Source organism: Vipera berus, assembly GCF_964194415.1.
Source record: "Vipera berus genome assembly, contig: HAP1_SCAFFOLD_46, whole genome shotgun sequence".
Lineage (NCBI taxonomy): Eukaryota > Metazoa > Chordata > Lepidosauria > Squamata > Viperidae > Vipera > Vipera berus.
Window position 1 is genome coordinate 82636 of NW_027673647.1, and position 18022 is coordinate 100657.

Sequence of the window (18022 nt, forward strand, 5' to 3'; positions counted from 1 at the left end):
AGTCCAACTCCCTGCTTGAGCAGGAGACTCTATACCAGACATGTCAAACACAAAGCCCGGGGGCCGGATCCGGCCCACGAAGTGGTTTCATGCGGCCCGCGAAGCCATCCTGGAAACAGTGAGGGAACAGCCCCCACTGCCTTGGCCCTGGCCCAGAGACCCTCCTTCTGCCTGAGACCCCCAGATCTGTCCCACTCCTGCCCAGGCCCCCATAGGCACCCTTGATGCGAACGATGTAGAGCTGGCCATGCCCACCCAGTAAGCCATACGCACTCTAGCCACGCCTACCCAGCAGGCCATGCCCACCCTGGCCATACCCTCCCGGCCCCCCGAGGGCAACCACAATGCTGATGTGGCCCTCAATGAAATTGAGTTTGACACCCCTGCTCTATACCATTTCAGACAAATGGCTGTCCAATCTTTTCTTGAAAGCCTCCAGTGGTGGAGCCACCTACAACTTCTGGTGGAAAGCCATTCCACTGGTTAATTGTCCTCACTGTCAGGAAGTTTCTCCTTAATTGCAGGTTGCTTCTCTCTTTGATCAGTTTCCAGCCATTGTTTCTCGTCCTGCCTTCTGGCACTTCGGAGAATAATTTGACCCCCTCTTCTTTAGTGGCAGCCCTTCAAATACTGGAACGCTGCTATCATGTCGCCTGTAAGGACCCACCTCAATCAGTTCCCCCAAGAAAGCAGAATTCTTGAAACGACATCATTTCAAAAGGAACTTTCATTGGGAGGTGTTGACAGCAGGGATAGAAGGCAGGATTTGAGGGTTTCCCACACAAATCAAATAATTAAAAGAGTCCATAGTAACCCCACCCAAACCGTCCATCCGGACGGTTCAAACAGGCCAATCCGCAGATGTGAATACGCCCTCGGAACAGAGTGATAAGGTGCCGCTTCCAAGGCTGTTAGATGTCTGCATCGTTTCTTCCACACCCGGAGATAAGGCAGATGGCCGGAGGTAGATTCCATTCCATGTGTTTGAGACACATCAGAAGGATAGAGCAAGAGACAGAGCAAAGCAAATACACATCGGCACCTCAAGCTTTCCCCTCCCCACACCCCAGCCAGGAGAATGGCAGAACCCAAAAAGAATAAGAAATCCCATGTGCACAGAACATAGGGTTCTGACATCACCCCTATTTCTTGTTTTCTATAGACTAGCTCATGCGTAGGCAACCTTGGCTCTTTTATGACGTGTGGACTTCAACTCCCAGAATTCCTGAGCCAGCCATGCTGAGAGGTTTCCAAGCTGAGCCATGCTGGCTCAGGACTTCTGGGAGTTGAAGTCCATGAGTCATAAAAGAGCCAAGGTTGCCTACCCCTGGGCTAGCCAAACCCAAGTCCCGCAGCCATTCTTCATATGTTTTAGTCTCCAGGCCTTGGATCAACTTAGTTGCTCTTCTCTGACTCCTATTTATGGTGGTCACAGAGTCCCGCAGTTGTGTGATCCCCTTTTGCGACCTTCCGCCAAACAGGGTCAATGGGGAAGCCAGATTCACTTAACAACCGTGTTACTAACTAGCAGCGATTCATTTAACAGCTGTGGCAGGAAAGGTGGTCAAGTGGGGCCAATTTCCCTTAACAATGGAAGTTTCGGGTTCGATTGTAAGTCGTAAGTTGAGGACTATCTGTAGATGGCTAGTTAAGAACCAGAGAGAGAGCTTTAGGATGAGCGAAACTGGGAAATGGCCGTCTGTGTGTTTTCGTTCATGGAAGGCGGCCCTGGTGTCGTGTAATTGTTCAAGTCGCATTCCCCAAATTGAGGTTAAAATGTTAATGATCTTTTGCATCCAGGATTAATATTCTCCTAGAGGTGCTGCAGCGGCTGCCTCTTTTCATGCACCCTCTGTGGCTTTTGCACGGGGCACCAAATCGCAGCCGCATTCCTGCTCAGGGGAGTTGCGAGCGCCATTCAGACATCTTCACAGGGAGGTTAAATTGGGCAAATGGAGGGGAGGGAATAGCAAATAAGGAAGACGTGGAGCCTGTTTGAGAAGTGTGGGATTAGGCTAGAGGCGTCTGGGTGGGTCAAAATGGGGGGCACCTCTGTGCAACGAATGCCCTGCCTTTTCTATGTGCTTATTGTAAAAGGCGGAAGGGGGGGGGGTGTCAATTCAGTTTATATTTGTTATGGCCTTTAGCCAATCAAAGGGCAGGGTTTTGATGGCACAGTTGCATACCCGCCATCTTGACTTTCTTGCCCTCCTTGAGACACCTCCAGCTTAGACTCTATTTTCCATTAAAATGAAAGCAAGCGTTTTAACATTTTAGACTCTTTTTTTTTAGTTCAGGCAATCACAAACCAGTTGAAGGAGCGGGAAGCTACAAGGATCTGAGTCTTTCAAAAAGAAAAGGTTAACTCTAACCAAATCAAACTTAGCAAGTTGCATGTATGCAGACCTCAGGTCTTTCACTGCCTTGAGTAGGCAGGTTGTGTCAGTTTGCACCACTCGCTAGGCAGGGCAAACATGTGATTGGGTAGTTGTGATGCAGGCTGGGAGAAGCAGGGCACGTCCAGACAAGCACAATCACAGACAGGCTGAAATGATAAAACACACGTTAACCCAGAGAATGTAGTCAAGTTTGCATCACAGTGTTGCAATTCATGTTTCATCGTATGCTCTTCCCCAATCACAGCCACTCATATGGGCAATCTGTGTGTGTGTGTGTGTGTGTGTGTGTGTGTGTGTGTGTGTGTGTGTGTGTACATGTACATGTGCACCTTCAAGTTAATGTTGACTCCTAACAACTGCTTGAACTCACCCCTCAGTTATCTCAGTAAGGTTTTTCGGAAGTGGTTTGCCATTGCTTCCTCCCTAGGGCTGAGAGAAAATGTCTGGCCCAAGGTCATTTAGTTGGCTTCATATCTAAGTGGGATTAGAACTCATAGCCTCTGGTTTTTGGCTTGGAGCCTTTAACTATTACCCCAAACTGGCTTTCTACTGAACACGATTCTGTAAGAAGATTCAAATTTAAAAAAAGGAGAAATAACCAACTTCAGTCAGAATATGGTGTTAAAATTTTGCTATTTAGAAGAAATCCTCGATTTATGACTACTCACTTAACAACTGTTGAAAGTTATGATGGATTCAAAAAAGTTACGACCGGTCCTCAAAGTTACAACTGCTGTACCACCCCCCAGAGTCACATGATTGCATTTTGGGCATTTGGCAATCAGCTTACATTAACAACCATGGTGACTTATTTAATGACCATTGTAAAAACTGTCATGAAATTAAATCTGGTCTTGTGCCACGACTTATGACTGGAATTCTGGTCACAACTGATCACAGATCAAGGTCTACTTGTAAGTCTAGATCTCCTATTTTTCCAAACAAGTGGAGTATCTTCTCTTCTCTTCTCTTCTCTTCTCTTCTCTTCTCTTCTCTTCTCTTCTCTTCTCTTCTCTTCTCTTCATTCTTTTTTCTTCTTTTTCTTCTCCTTTTCTTCTCTTTTTTCTCATCATTCTTCTTCCCTTCCCTTCCCTCTTAATTCCAGAGAGCTTCTCCTCCTTTTTAACTCTCTGAAAACTCCTGTACTGAGTGACTCCAGCTTCTGCATATTTCTCACCTCGGTATGGAAAGAAGTCAGTGGTGGGATTCAGCCGGTCTGCACCACTTCGGCAAAACCGGTAGCTACTTTTTTGTTGCCCAGGCCCAGAATGGACTTCCGGAAGCGGCATCCACACAGAGAACCGGTTGTTCACCTATATGAATCCCACCACTGCAAGAAGTCCAATTGCTGGTGGTCTTTACTCCTGCCACCAGAAATTTTAGACACAATTTTTTGGAACACACAGAGGGAGAGTTAGACAAATGCACAAAAAGGAAAAGGTTGGGGGACTACATGGCCCCTGCCTCCAAGGTTTTGGTTGCCCAAAGCAGAAAGATCAACACGCCCATCGGCCTTTTCCACTCCTCACAAACATCCTGTGATAAAAAGCCATTGGTGACCCTGCTCCCAACCACATCCTGTTGCCACTTGAGATCGTAGAATCTGGACTGAACCCGTTTGGTGCCCTTAAATCTGCCATCTATTACTGTCCGCCATTAATAAGATGAAGGTTCTTATTAATGTTAAACAAATTCTTTCTGTCCCCTTCTCTGCAACGTTTCTCCACCTCACCCTTGATCTTAATAGCCTGCTTAGTCAACTTTGTTCTTCTCTGCTAAAAAGCCCCAGCTGCACACTTGGGTTTTCCTGGCATTTATTAAAAATCTATCGTGGCAACGTTCCCACGATAAACTTAACAAGGCAGTGCAATGCTGGGATGTGATATCTACAGGTGCTCTGAAGCACGCAGAGCCGGGTCTAAGACAACGCACTGTGGCCAACTCGCCGTGGCCAACTTGCCATGTGACAAGTCGCTGCAGGACAAGAGTTACAATAATATCAAAGAAACAATGGAATACAATAATTAAAGAAAGGATACAAAAGGAGGGACAAAATGAAATGTGAATGGCATAAAAGAGTTTTTAAACTATTTTAAATAATTTAATTGAAATGTTGAATTGTCCTGTGGCCAGTTATTCTGAGGCAAGCTGGCCGTGGCGAGATGGACGTGGCGAGATGGCCACGGCGAATTGTTCCATTTTGCGTAGAGGCTGCAGCTGAAGCTTCTCGGGGGGAAAAGGGTGTTTGGGGCAGCAGTTGTCACGTTCAAGACTCTACAAGCTCTGAACCTGATGTGGGTCTTTGATCCAAAGTCCTCATATAGGTAGTCTTCGACTTAATAACCGTTCATCTAGTGACCATTCAAAGTTATAATGGCACTGAAAAAAGTGGCTTATCACTATGTTTTACACTTACGACAGTTGCAGCGTCCCCGTGTTCACGTGATCAAAATTCAGACACTTGGCAACTGGCAGGTATTTATGACTGTTGCAGCGTCCTACAGCCACCTTCTGACAAGCAAAGTCAGTGGGGAAGCCACATTCACTTAACGACCGGGTTACTAACTTAACAACTGCAGTGATTCACTTAACAACTGTGGCAAGAAAGATTGTAAATGGGACAAAATTCACTTGACAACTGTCTCACGTAGCAACAGAAACTTTGGGGCTCAATTGTAGTCATAGCTCGAGGATTACCTGTATGTAAACCACTTCCAGAAAAGACTCTGGGTGCATTCAGACAGCATCTCAGCTCACTCAATTTTGAGCCTATTTGCGGGTCTGTCTCTCTAGGACTGCGTGTTGTACACAGCTATCCCATTTTCTCCCTTGACCATTCAAGCTGTTTTGTGACCACCCCGCTCCACAGCGAGTTAATTCGAAGACCAAGTGAGGTGTCCTGCACAAACCCATCCGCAAGTTAACACTAACAAGCACAAATTAAAACTCTCCGCGATTGCAGCTTCGCCCAGGAAACGGGATCCCTGCTTTTGATGTTAATTTGCAACGCATTATGTACATATTGATGTTCCCAGGAAAAAAAAATACTGCATAATTTGTGTAAAGCTCAGCAGTTTATCTGTACCTCTGCGTGATCAGAACCTTGTATGTTGTGCGTGTGTGTGCGTTAGTGACTTGCTTGGCTCAGCGGCTGAGCTCGGCATGCCATTAAACCCTTGTCGGATTTTGTGATTAGTGGTTTGCCCGGGATGTTTTCCGTAATGAGCAAACAGCTGTTCCAGGAGATTTGCCATGCTATCTTTCCACCTCCCGCTGAGTAGCTGTGGCCTCTGGTTTTCTCTCCACCTTCAAGTCATCCAACGGAACTCTTCATTATTTCAGAGGACAACGCAAGTCCTGCAGAGGGACATAATCCGGGCAACAGTTGGCCTGTCCAGACTGCTGTCGAAGATCAGCTGCTTCTTTAGAACACCGAGAATTTATATTATTCCTCTGTTTCGTTCCTTCATTTAACTTGATACGCCACCGACGATGGAAATTTCTTACAATAGAAACCATGTTAGCATCGAGGCACTGAGCGTGGTTAAAATAGCCGTTAAAATAAAGAAGGAATACAAATAGAATTAAGAATTAAAATTTGAAATCAGCAGTTAAATGCCTGTCGAAAAAAGACGCGCTTTCAAGACTTAACGGAGAGGCAACCCTGCAGGGAACATCTTCCAAAGAGCTGGAATGGGACAGGGAAAGCTTGATCTGGATTTGGCACCAGGCAAGCGTGCAGCAACTATGGGGATACATTTAGCTAGTTACCTAGTTGGGTAAGCAAACATCTACAAGAGACCAACCAAGCTCAGACTGTGTAATGTAGTGGGTCTGACGCAAGGAAGAGACGCCAGCCGGAGTACGTGTTCAGCTCTTTATTGGGGGGGGGGTAGCGTACTGAGGAACGAGGGTTACCTGGCCTCCTTAAATACCTAGCCAGGTAGGCGTCCAGCCAATGGGGTTGGCCCTAGGTTTCCCGCCGAAACTAGGGTTCCCGCCAAAACCGTCCAGGCCAACGCCCCCTAATGGCTGTTGCTATGCAGATGCCTGCACTGGATACAGAACAGACTGCACCAAGGACCCCATAGTCATCCACCTCTTCCTTCCTCCTTCTCCTCCTCCTCCTTTTCCTTCTCCTCCTTCTCTCTTCTCCTCCTCTCTTCTCCTCTCTTCTCCTCCTCCTCTCTTCTCTTCCTCCTCTCTCCTCCTCCTTCTACTCTTCTCCTCTCCTCCTCCTCTCCTCCTCCTCCTCTCTCCTCCTCTTCTCTTCTCCTCCTTCTCCTCCTTCTCTCTTCTCCTCTCTTCTCCTCTCTTCTCCTCCTCCTCTCTTCTCCTTCTCTTCCTCCTCTCTCCTCTCTTCTCCTCCTCTCTTCTCCTTCTCTTCCTCCTCCTCCTCTCTCCTCCTTTTCCTCCTCTCTTCCCTTCCTCCTCTCTCCTCCTCCTCCTCTCTCCTCCTCCTTCTCCTCCTCTCTTCTCCTCCTCTCAGAAAACCCACTCTCTTCTAGCACAGATGATGTTGCCTTATCTGGCAATGAAACATCTGCATCCTCCTCTCTTCTCCTCCTCCTCTTCTCCTCTTCTTCCTCTCTCCTCCTCCTCCTCCTCTCTTTTGCATTAACAGAGGGATAGAATCAAGATCAGGTGAAGTATAAATATCCTTTAAAAACCCTTGGTAAGACCACACCTGGAATACTGCATCCAGTTTTGGTCACCATGGTAGAAAAAAGATGTTGAGACTCTGGAAAGCTTCAGTTGGGAAAATGTGACAATCCTAGACCAGGACAAATCCAAAAATGCCAGGGAATTTCTAGGAGCTTGGCACTCTGACAAATCAGCCATCGACAGACACATAGACATTAACAACCTCTATAGACTGCAAAAGAGACAATCAACCAGTCCAAAAGAGAAAAAGACTCCAGCACTTCTCCGCCAGGAATCAGCACTCAGCTCAGCATAGATTAACTCCAAGGTCAACTTCAGACCAACAATCAAGTAAGCAAGAAACTGCCAAGGAGTCATTACTAAACAACCCAACCAAAGAGTCCCTCAGACAGCCCCCACCCACCCAGACAGGCGAGATACCAGAATATAAACCGACAGAAAACCCCACTCCTTACTAGCACTGATGATGTTACCTAGTTAGGCTAATGAAACGTCTGCAAGAAAACAACCTCAGAGAGCACCAAGGACCTCACAGTCCTCCTCCTCCTCCTCCTCCTCCCCCCTGCAAGCCCCACTCCTTACTAGCACTGATGATGTTAGCTAGTTAGGCTAATGAAACGTCTGCAAGAAAACAAGCAAGCATATAGAGCACCAAGGACCCCTCCCTCTGGAAAGAGTGCAGAGAAGAGCAACAAAGATGATTAGGGGGCTGGAAGCCGAAAATATGAAGAACAGTTGCAGGAACTGGGCAGATCTAGTCTAGTGAAAAGAAGGATTAGAGATGACATGATAGCAGCCTTTCAATACCTGAGCGGCTGCCACAAAAAAATCAACCCATTTTCCAAAGCAGCAGAAGTCAAGACAAGAAGCAACGGATGGAAACTGATCAAGGAGAGAAGCAACCTGGAATTAAGGAGAAACTTCCTAACAGTGAGGACAATCAACCAGTGGAACTGCTTGCCCCCAGATGTTGTGGGTGCTCCATCACTGGAGGCTTTTAAGAAGAGACTGGACAGACACTTCTCTGGGATGTTATAGGGTCTCCTGCTCAAGCAGGGGGCTGGACTAGATGACCTCCAAAGACCCTTCCAACTCTGTTATTTTGTTATTCTGTTATGATGAAGCCCTCACATTCTATGTTCATTTCATTGAACAGTTTAGGGAGAAATTATTCAGTTGTAAGTCTTATCTTTCCTGTGACGCTTAATTCTTCCATTTAAGAGTCGGTAAAACATTGTTGTGGCTTTTATTTATTTATTTTCCTTTCTTAAATGACATTTAATTCGAGGACTGCTCTTATCTGAACAGGTACTGGAGAAATGTTTGGGCAAATAATAAAACAAGCCTTTAAATGCTAAAATGTCTTGCAACTATATTTTGTTTTTTAGCTATGGACTACCAACGGTTCTTTAGACCAGATTAGCATTACGTCCCAGGAGTGTTGCAAAGCTGGCTTGGGGAATTTTATTTATTTATTTATTAAACGTATTGTCTGCCCATCTTACCACAGGGTAACTCTGGGCAGCTTACAATGTTAAAAAGATAAAGCTATATACATAAAATACTTCTTCTTCCATGCCCAGATCAAACTTTAAACTACTAGAATGAGGCCACCTTCTTGGCTTTGTTGGTGGCCAAAAATAAGCCATTATTCATACATGTTTCTGGTAGTAGCTGACATACCAGCAGATGGGTCAGGCTCTGTGTCTCCACATTCACACAGTGCTAACAGCCTCCACTTGAGCATATTGGTTTTACTCATAGGCACTCCAACCTATTCAGGGTCCTCTAAGTCAGGGGTCTTCAAACTTGGCCCTTTTATGACTTGTGGACTTCAACTTCCAGAATTCCTCAGCCACCCTGCTCTAAGTAGTATAAGGGAGGTTAGATCCTTCAGCCATATCCTCCTTTAATGTTATTCCTTAAATAATGTTATTCCTTAAATAAATAAAATGCTACAAAGATATTTCTTTTTGCCACCCTGTAATCCCTTAATTTGGGGTAGAGTCGGGATAACTGAATGGAGCTGAGCATTTACTGGCCGGGTGCCCTTCCTGATGCCTATGCAGAGTTCACAGCAGATTTTTTTTTCTTTGCACCCTGAGAGAAAAACATCTATCACTGCTAGGATTGAACTCTCAACCTTCCAAGTGGGAGGTGAGCATTTCCACTTCTAGGTCATCACATTGCTTTACAAACCTACTATATATTTAAAGGTAAAGGTTCCCCCGCACATACGTGCTAGTCGTTTCTGACTCTAGGGGCCGGTGCTCATCTCTGTTTCAAAGCCGAAGAGCCAGCGCTTGTCCGAGGACATCTCCGTGGTCATGTGGCCAGCATGATTAGATGCCAAAGGCGCACGGAACGCTGTTACCTTCCCACCATAGTGGTCCCTATTTTTCTACTTGCATTTTTACGTGCTTTCGAACTGCTAGGTTGGCAGAAGCTGGGACGAGTAACAGGCGCTCACTCTGTTACGTGGCACTCGGGATTTGACCCGCCAAACTGCTGACCTTCTGATCGACAATCTCAGCATCCTAACCCACTGAGCCACCGTGTCCCTGTCATATATTTACAGAGATATAAATCTACATTTGGGAACTTGGGGTTCCCAGCTCTTGCTAAAGGACAATTTCCAGCATCATCCACCCACTGCTGGTCACATTGCCTGGACTGTGACTGATGGGGCTTGTAATTCAGTAATATCTGGATTACAATCAGTTTCCCCAAGATCCAAATTTGTAACACTCAGCCAAGTTCTGTTTTTGTTTTCCAGGGAGAGATCTGTTCAGTTACGTGTCCTCCCGGGAGCTATGGAGTCAATTGCTCTTTGGCCTGCAACTGCAAAAACGATGGCACGTGTTCCCCAGGAGATGGCTCCTGCTTCTGCAGAGAAGGTAGAGTTTCCTATTTCAATGGCTATCGTGCACTGGTGTCCATCACGCTTTCACTGAGAATGGTCCAGATCTCCAAAGTTTTGCTGTGGTTTGGGTTTTGTGCCCCATATTGTTCCTGGCTGCTCATTAAAGTTGATGCAGTTTGTGGTTTTCCTTTTTTTGTCACACTTAATCCTTCCTCTCTGACTTGGTGCATACTTGTGATTTGATCCCTGTCAACAACCTCAAGTCATGGCTTTCAGTCACCAGCTTGTCCAGGGTCTGATGGCACAGAAGCCACGTAGCACCTCCGCAAAAATTGCACTGGGTACCAGTAAGTTTCCAGGTGCAATTCAAAATGCTGGTTGGGACCTCTCAAGTCCTTCAATGACAGGAAGTATGGCTGTTTGAGGAATCCTTTCTTCCATCGCTTCTGCATGGTGCAAAGTCCAGGTCCCGCCCTTAAAGCGATGCCATGGATGGGGTCCACGCAGCAGGCCTTCTGCCCTCTGGGAAAGTATCCCCCTTCCATTGCTGTGACCTCGGATGAACCTCGAAGATCTGGATCTGAACTGAAGAAAGAAAATGGAATTCCTCAAGAATGCTGGTTGCTACAGTACATGGGAAGGCTCAGTGTCATAATTATCCTTTGGGGAGATGCCAAGAACAAACTTCTTGAAAATACTTTCATGTATCTTCTTTCTTAAAGAGTAACGGCTAGGACAGATGTTGAGACTCTAGTCTAGAAAGAGTCCAGAGAAGAGCAAGAAAGATGATTAGGGGACTGGAGGCTAAAACATACAAAGAACAGCTGCTGGAACTGGGTATGTCTAGTTTAATGAAGAGAAGGACGAGGGGGGACATGATAGCAGCTTTCCAGTATCTCAGGGGTTGCCACAAAGAAGAGGGAGTCAAGCTATTCTCCAAAGCGCCCAAAGGCAGGACAAGAAGCAACTGATGGAAACTAATCAAGGAGAGAAGCAACCTAGAACTAAGGAGAAACTTCCTGACAGTGAGAACAATTAACCAATGGAACAACCTGCCTCCAGAAGTTGTGAATGCTCCAACACTGGAAGTTTTTAAGAAAAGACTGGACAGCCATTTGTCCGAAATGGTATAGGGTTTCCTGCCTGAGCAGGGGGTTGGACTAGATGACCTCCAAGGTCCCTTCCAACATTATCATCATCATCATCATCATCATTATTATTATTATTATTATTATTATTATTATTATTATTATTATTATTATTATTATTATTATTATAATAATAAAACTTGTATTCATAAAACATGAAACTCAGTCAACCGAACACTCAAATTGACTGGCACTAATGGTTGACACGGGCTGCTGCCAGCATCCTAGGTATCAACCAGGTATCTCCTTAAAATGTAAGATGTTCCGAGTAGTGCAGTTTTTTGTAGCTTTGCCGCAGTTATTGCAGGAAGCTGCAATTTCTTTATGTATTTTGCAAAGTTTTTGGACATAGTTCCCAGTGCCCCGATGACAATGGGTATCATTATCATTGTTGTTGTTGCTGTTGTTGTTGTTGTTGTTGTTGTTGTTGTTGTTGTTGTTGTTGTTGTTATTATTATTATTATTATTATTATTATTATTATTATTATTATTATTATTATTATTATTATTATTCTGCAGAAGCTTCTAGGGCCACCCTGCAGGATGCTGAGAAAAATAATCCAATAAAGTTTCATCTGTGAGCATTATTATGCTCCGAATCTGCCCTCCTTGTTGTTAAGACTTATGTGTATGCTCTCAAACTGTCTGTTTTACCCTACAGGTAGTCCTTGACTTACAACCATTTGTTTAGCGACCATTAGCAGGGGGTAGGACTAGAAAACCTCCCAGGTCCCTCCCAACTCTATTATTTTCTGTGTTCATTCAAAGTTACAATAGCACTGTAATAGCGACTTTCAGCTGCTCCTGACATTTACAACTGTTGTAGCATCCCTGCAAGCACAGGGCACTTGGCAACCGGCATAGATTTACAGATCCAATCCTTGGGTCATGTGGCTTCCGAAAAGTAAAGACAGTGACAGAAGTTGGATTCACTTCTCTGCAGTGATTCACTTAACAACCCTGATAAAAAAAGGTCGCAAAATAAAGCACAACTCACTTAACAACCATTTTGGTCCCAATTGTGATTGTAATGATGATGATGATGATGATGATGATGATGGAAGGGACCTTGGAGGTCATCTAGTCCAACCCCCTGCTCAGGCAGGAAACCCTATACCATTTCAGACAAATGGGTGTTCAGTCTCTTCTTAAAAACTTCCAGTGATGGAGCGCCCACAATTTCTGGAGGCAGGTTGTTCCACTGGTTAATTGTCCTCACTGTCAGGAAATTCCTCCTTAGTTCCAGCTTGCTTCTCTCTTTGATTAGTTTCCATCCGTTGCTTCTAGTCCTGCCTTCAGACGCTTTGGAGAATAGCTTGACTCCCTCTTCTTTGGGGCAGCCCCCCCTTGTAAGTCAAGGACTATCTGTATTTGTGTGAACTCTCAGTCCTCCGACCTGTCTCTTTGTCTTCAACTTTATTCCTGAATTTAGGTGATCTGGGTTTGCTTATGGACTGCTTGGTTTGTTTCGATCCCTGTGTCAACGCTGCTAACATCGGATGTTCTCACTTTGCCCACATATGGAGATGCAGCCTTTTTCTTTCCTATGCTTTATTCTTAGAATTAGATGATACTGGGGGGAGGAGGAGGAGGAATGTGATGGGAGTCAGTTAGACATAACAATATCATAAAAGTGTATGAACTCAGGGGCTTTTGAAATAAGAGATGATAAGAGGTGGCGGGTTGGAGAACAGGAGGGAAAACCTGCAATTCAGACTAATTGGAGAATGTGATTTATGACTGCTAATTAGAGGAGGGAATTGTGCTTGATACTATGTGCTAAGGGGAGGAGAATTCAGATTTTGGCTTCGACCATGTATGTGCCGAAGCTTTTATGCTACTCAAATAAAGGTTCTTTAAGGTAAACAATGCCTTGAGGTTCTTTGAAGAGTTTCGTTTATCACAACCATGGCACCCTGATTTTGCTCACTCAGATGAAGACTTTTGGCCAAGATGAGTCTGTCACCTACATCTCTTGCTGCTCCCCTCTAAAATGCATCTGTTTGGCAAGAGAGTCACGGCTGAGAGTTGATCTAATGTTCTTTGGCTCTTTGATTTTACAGGGTGGCAGGGAACTGACTGTTCCATTCCATGCCCGAGCAACACGTGGGGTCTTAACTGCAACCAGACCTGTTATTGTGCCAATGGAGCTGCGTGTGACCCCGTGGATGGATCTTGCTTTTGTGGTCCTGGGTGGCAAGGGGAAATCTGTGACCAGCCTTGCCCTGTAAGTCTTCCTTGTGTTGGAGAAATTTGCTCTTTCCATGGGTGATCCAGGCTTAGATCAGGGAGATACGTGTAACATTTTCGGTACACATCTCTTCAAATCAGTCAGAATAACAGTGTTGGAAGGGACCTTGGAGGTCTTCTAGTCCAGCTGGCTGCTCTTCTTCACTCTAACCACTGTGACCCAAGAACGTAGTCAAAAGGGAGACTCAAAAGAAGCTACAAAAATGCCCAATGTTAACATCTAGCTTAGGTGAGAACTCCAGAGATCAGGGACCAAGTAGCTGATGACCCTCCCATCTTTAAATTTGGCAAGAGCGAACTGTGCTCAGGATCCCTCCAGCGTTAGTGGGAGGAAGAAGCAATGCACTGAACGAATGAACAGAACAGAATAAAATAAGTGAGTTGGAAAGGGACCTTGGAGGTCTTCTAGTCCAACCCCCTGCTTGAGCAGGAGACCCTATACTGTTCCAGACAAATGGTTGTCCAGTCACTTCTTAAAAACCTCCAGTGATGGAGCACCCGCAAATTCTAGAGGCAAGCTGTTCCACTGGTTAATTTTTCTCACTATCAGGAAATTTCTTCTTAGTTCTAGGTTGCTTCTCTCCTTGCTTAGTTTCTACCTGTTGCTTCTTGTCCTGCCTTCAGGTGCTTTGGAGAATAGCTTGACTCCCTCTTCTTTGGGCCAGCCCCTGAGATATTGGATGTATAGACTCCAGAGAGCTACTACAGCAGATAGCTATCAATAGACTAGATCTTTATTTATATATGTATTTATTTGCTTATTTATTACATTTGTTTGCCGCCCATCTCCCCACAGTGACTCTGGGTGGGTTACAACACTAAGAACAATAAAACGATACAGTCACATACATCCAACTGTAATAAAAATGCAAATTACAAGTTATGACTAAAGGATTGGGGGGGAAGGAGTAGGTTGAGCAGGAGTGGGGAAGGGGATCTGCTATTGGTCCATCAACCACCCGCAGTGTGATACTCCCCCATTGGGGCCCCAAGCCAGCTGGCAGAGTCTTAATTAAGATCTTAATTAAATTAAGATCTTTTTTTTCCAAGCTAGCTAAACTGGTAACGATCGCCACTTCTTGTGCCAATTAGCTCCAGACTGATTAAGCAAAGAAACCAGGCATCAAGATTTTCTGGGATTCAAGCAGGAACATTGCACCTGTTTTAAACATATAATTGTATGCTTGAATCTATAACTCTATTTTCTAGGGTTAGAATAAGTTTGTCTTGGTAGCTCTGCATCCACCCATGCTCACTTTATTATTTTTTTTAATGAAAGGATGGGACATATGGCCTGAACTGCAGCGAACGCTGTGATTGTGACCACGCAGACGGGTGTGATCCTTTGACGGGCTATTGCTGCTGCCTTGCTGGCTGGACAGGTAAGCTGGCAGGCTATCAAATGCTTCACCCTCTCGCTCAATTAGATGCTGCTACCTCTTCATTCTTTACTTTAAATCAGGTGTGTCCAACCTGCAGCTCTGGATAGTTAGTACAGGTAGTCCTCAATTTACAACCATTTGTTTAGTGACTGTTTGAAGTTACAACCGCACAGGGGGGGGAAATGACTCGTGATTGTTGTTCACACATAGAACTGTTGTAGCAGACCCAGGGTCATGTGATCAAAATTCAGGCACTTAGCAACTGACTCATATTTATAACGGTCGCAGTGTCCCAGGGTCATGTGTTCCCCTTTCGCGACCTTCTGCTAAGCAAAGTCAATGGGGCAGTCAGATTCACTTAACAACCGTGGTGGCGCAGTGGTTAGAAGACAGCACTGCAGGCTACTTCTGCTGAATGCTGGCTGCCAGCCGTTTGGCAGTTCGATCCTGACCAGCTCAAGGTTAATTCAGCCTTCCATCCTTGCGAGGTCGGTAAAATGAGGACCCAGATTGTTGGGGGAGCAATATGCTGACTCTATAAACAGCTTAGAGAGGGCTGTAAAGCACTGTGAAGTGGTATATAAGTCTAGGTGTTCTTGCTCTTGTTACTAGCTTAACAACTGTAATTCTTAAGAACTGTGGCAAGAAAGGGTGTAAAATGAGTCAGAACTCACTTAATAACTTTCTTGCTTAGCAACGGAAATTTTGGGTTCAATTGTGATCGTAAGTCTAAGAGTAATGTCCCTGGACAGTTTCTTATAGCAGAATTCAGTTGCCTGGCTAATTCTCATTTACCTTTTTTAATAAACAAATGGCCGGGTAAAATTTCCAAGAGGTCTTCCCAGATGCTGGGAAATGTCCACCCAGGCAGAGAGAAGGACATGTGGGAAATTAGACTTGAATCATTGCTCAACCACAAGTGATTCAGGCCTTCCCCCATGCCCCCCCCCACACACAAACACAGACACAAGCACACAAACACACACAGACACACACAGACACACACACACAAACACAAGGTCCAGGGAGCCTTAAGATTCCTGTACTATAGGCAGAATGCAATGAAATAGTTAGCTTGGAGTCTACATTTGTGGATCTGGTTGTTTGCACCGGACATACATCATTAGAGCCGTGGTGGTGCAGTGGTTAAAATGCAGTATTGTAGGCCAACTCTGCCGACTGCCAGGAGTTCGATCCTCAACAGCTCAAGGTTGACTCTGCCTTGCGTCCTTCTGAGTTCAATTAAATGAGGGCCCAGGTTGCTGGGGGCAATATGCTGACACTGCAAACTGCTTAGAGAGGGCTGTAAAGCACTATGAAGTGATATATAAGTCTAAGTGCTATTGCTATTGCTATTTTGGGGCACTGCCTCCTTCCCCCTAAACCAGGGGTAGGCAACCTTGGCTCTTTTATGACTCGTGGACTTCAATTCCCAGAATTCCTTAGCCAGAATTCTGGGAGTTGAGGTCCACGAGTCATAAAAGAGCCAAGGTTGCCTACCCCTGCCCTAAACCATAACCAGGACAAATTGCACAAGCTAGCCAACTGTGCTGATTTGCCCAGTCCAATTCCAGCTTCTCAAAGCCTGGAACTTGGTTTCACTTTTAACTGTGCCCATACTTTGTAGCCAATAAATATGTTCTTTAAGACGACCTCTTGCCTTGGAGTTCTGCTTTTACTGGTCTCATGTGTCGGATCCATGACATCTGTTCTGCAACCCAGACCTGGGTGTTACGTCTTCAGCTATAAATTTTCCCCTTGGTTCTTCAGCCACACTAATGAGCTGAGAGTCCTCTTGTTTGGACCGTCACACTCTGGCGGGCTTGGGAAAGCAGGTGTGCGCTTTATTATTCACATTTTATGGGTCAAGATGGAGAGGAAGATCATGATTGAGGCGGGAAGTACTTGCTGGCCAAGGCTCTCTTCATTTCAAGAGGCTGGCAGATTCTGCCATTCACAGCCTTATTTTTAGAAAGGTCACTACAGCTCCAGGGCTGCAATTAGAGAATCACACTGAGTAACGGCTGTGTGAGTCAAGATGAAAAACTCTTGCTGGGGAAGAAGTTGGCCACTTTTCTTGAAGTTCAAGGTAGGATGCAATCTGGACTGTGCATCCAAAGTCAGGAAATGGTGGCTGACCTATTATGGACATTGTACACCCTTCTGTGTCTTCTCCCTTGGCTGATGGGGCTTCACACTGGGGCAGGGGTCTTCTGAGGAACTGGCAGGGTTGCCAAGGAAATGGTTGGAATCTTCCCAAATCAGAAGGCAAGTTTGACCAATAAACACAGAAGGAAGGGGAGGAAAAATGGAGGAACAGGATAATATTGTTGTTGTTGTTAGCTGCGAAGTCGTGTCCGACCCATCGCGACCCTATGGACAATGTTCCTCCAGGCCTTCCTGTCCTCTACCATCTTCTGGAGTCCATTTAAGCTCACACCTACTGCTTCAGTGACTCCATCCAGCCACCCCATTCTCTGTCGTCCCCTTCTTCTCTTGCCCTCAATCTTTCCCAGCATTAGGCTCTTCTCCAGTGAGTCCTTCCTCCTCATTAGGTGGCCAAAGTATTTGAGTTTGAGCTTCAGGATCTGGCCTTCTAAAGAGCAGTCAGGGTTGATCTCCTCTAGGACTGACCGGTTTGATCGCCTTGCAGTCCAAGGGACTCGCAGGAGTCTTCTCCAGCACCATAGTTCAAAGGCTTCAATTCTTTGGCGCTCAGCCTTTCTTATGGTCCAGCTTTCACTGCCATACAGGATAATATTACTTTGCTTAGAAACTGGTTGGATCTAAAATTGTCAGAAACATAGTCTGGGCAATATAAAGTTTGTTAGGACAGCAGAATTTTGCTCTAATCCTCTTGATCAGGGATGTCAAACTGCCGTCCCGTGGGCTGGATGCATCATGCTGAAGCCATGCCCACCCCGTTGCCAGCAATGGCAAAACCGTCCTGATACGCTGCACAACATAATGTGACGTCACGAGTTTGACATGTCTGCTCTTGATGGTTGGCTTGACTGGCAATCGTTTGCTATGCTCGATAATCACCACTTAAGAACTGTGGTTTTGGAAAGAATAACATCTACAAGAAATATCATCTGCCTGCAAGCAAGAACTAGTAGAACCACGGTAGGCAAAGTAATAGAAAACGAAGAAGCTAAAGTGCTCTGGGACTTTAGAAATCAAACAAACACTTGCAACAATTCTTAATTAAAGGTACTGGTAATGGTGTTTAAGGCCCTACATGGCATGGGTCCGGAGTACCTTAGGGAACACCTGCTGCCGGCATCAACTTCCCTCCGCCCTGTGCGTTCCCAC

General features: G+C 45.4%; 1 protein-coding gene across 1 annotated transcript in view; it reads left to right on the forward strand.

Moving 5' to 3' along the window:
* LOC308679214 (uncharacterized protein) overlaps nucleotides 1-18022 on the forward strand; it is a gene marked incomplete at both ends in the record, with an annotated part of 173080 nt that overhangs the window by 78282 nt on the left and 76776 nt on the right. The window contains 3 exons of the mRNA XM_081346805.1: nucleotides 9841-9961; nucleotides 13139-13302; nucleotides 14605-14707. Of these exons, the coding sequence (XP_081202931.1) occupies nucleotides 9841-9961; nucleotides 13139-13302; nucleotides 14605-14707 (388 nt within the window). The remainder of the gene's footprint in view (nucleotides 1-9840; nucleotides 9962-13138; nucleotides 13303-14604; nucleotides 14708-18022) is intronic.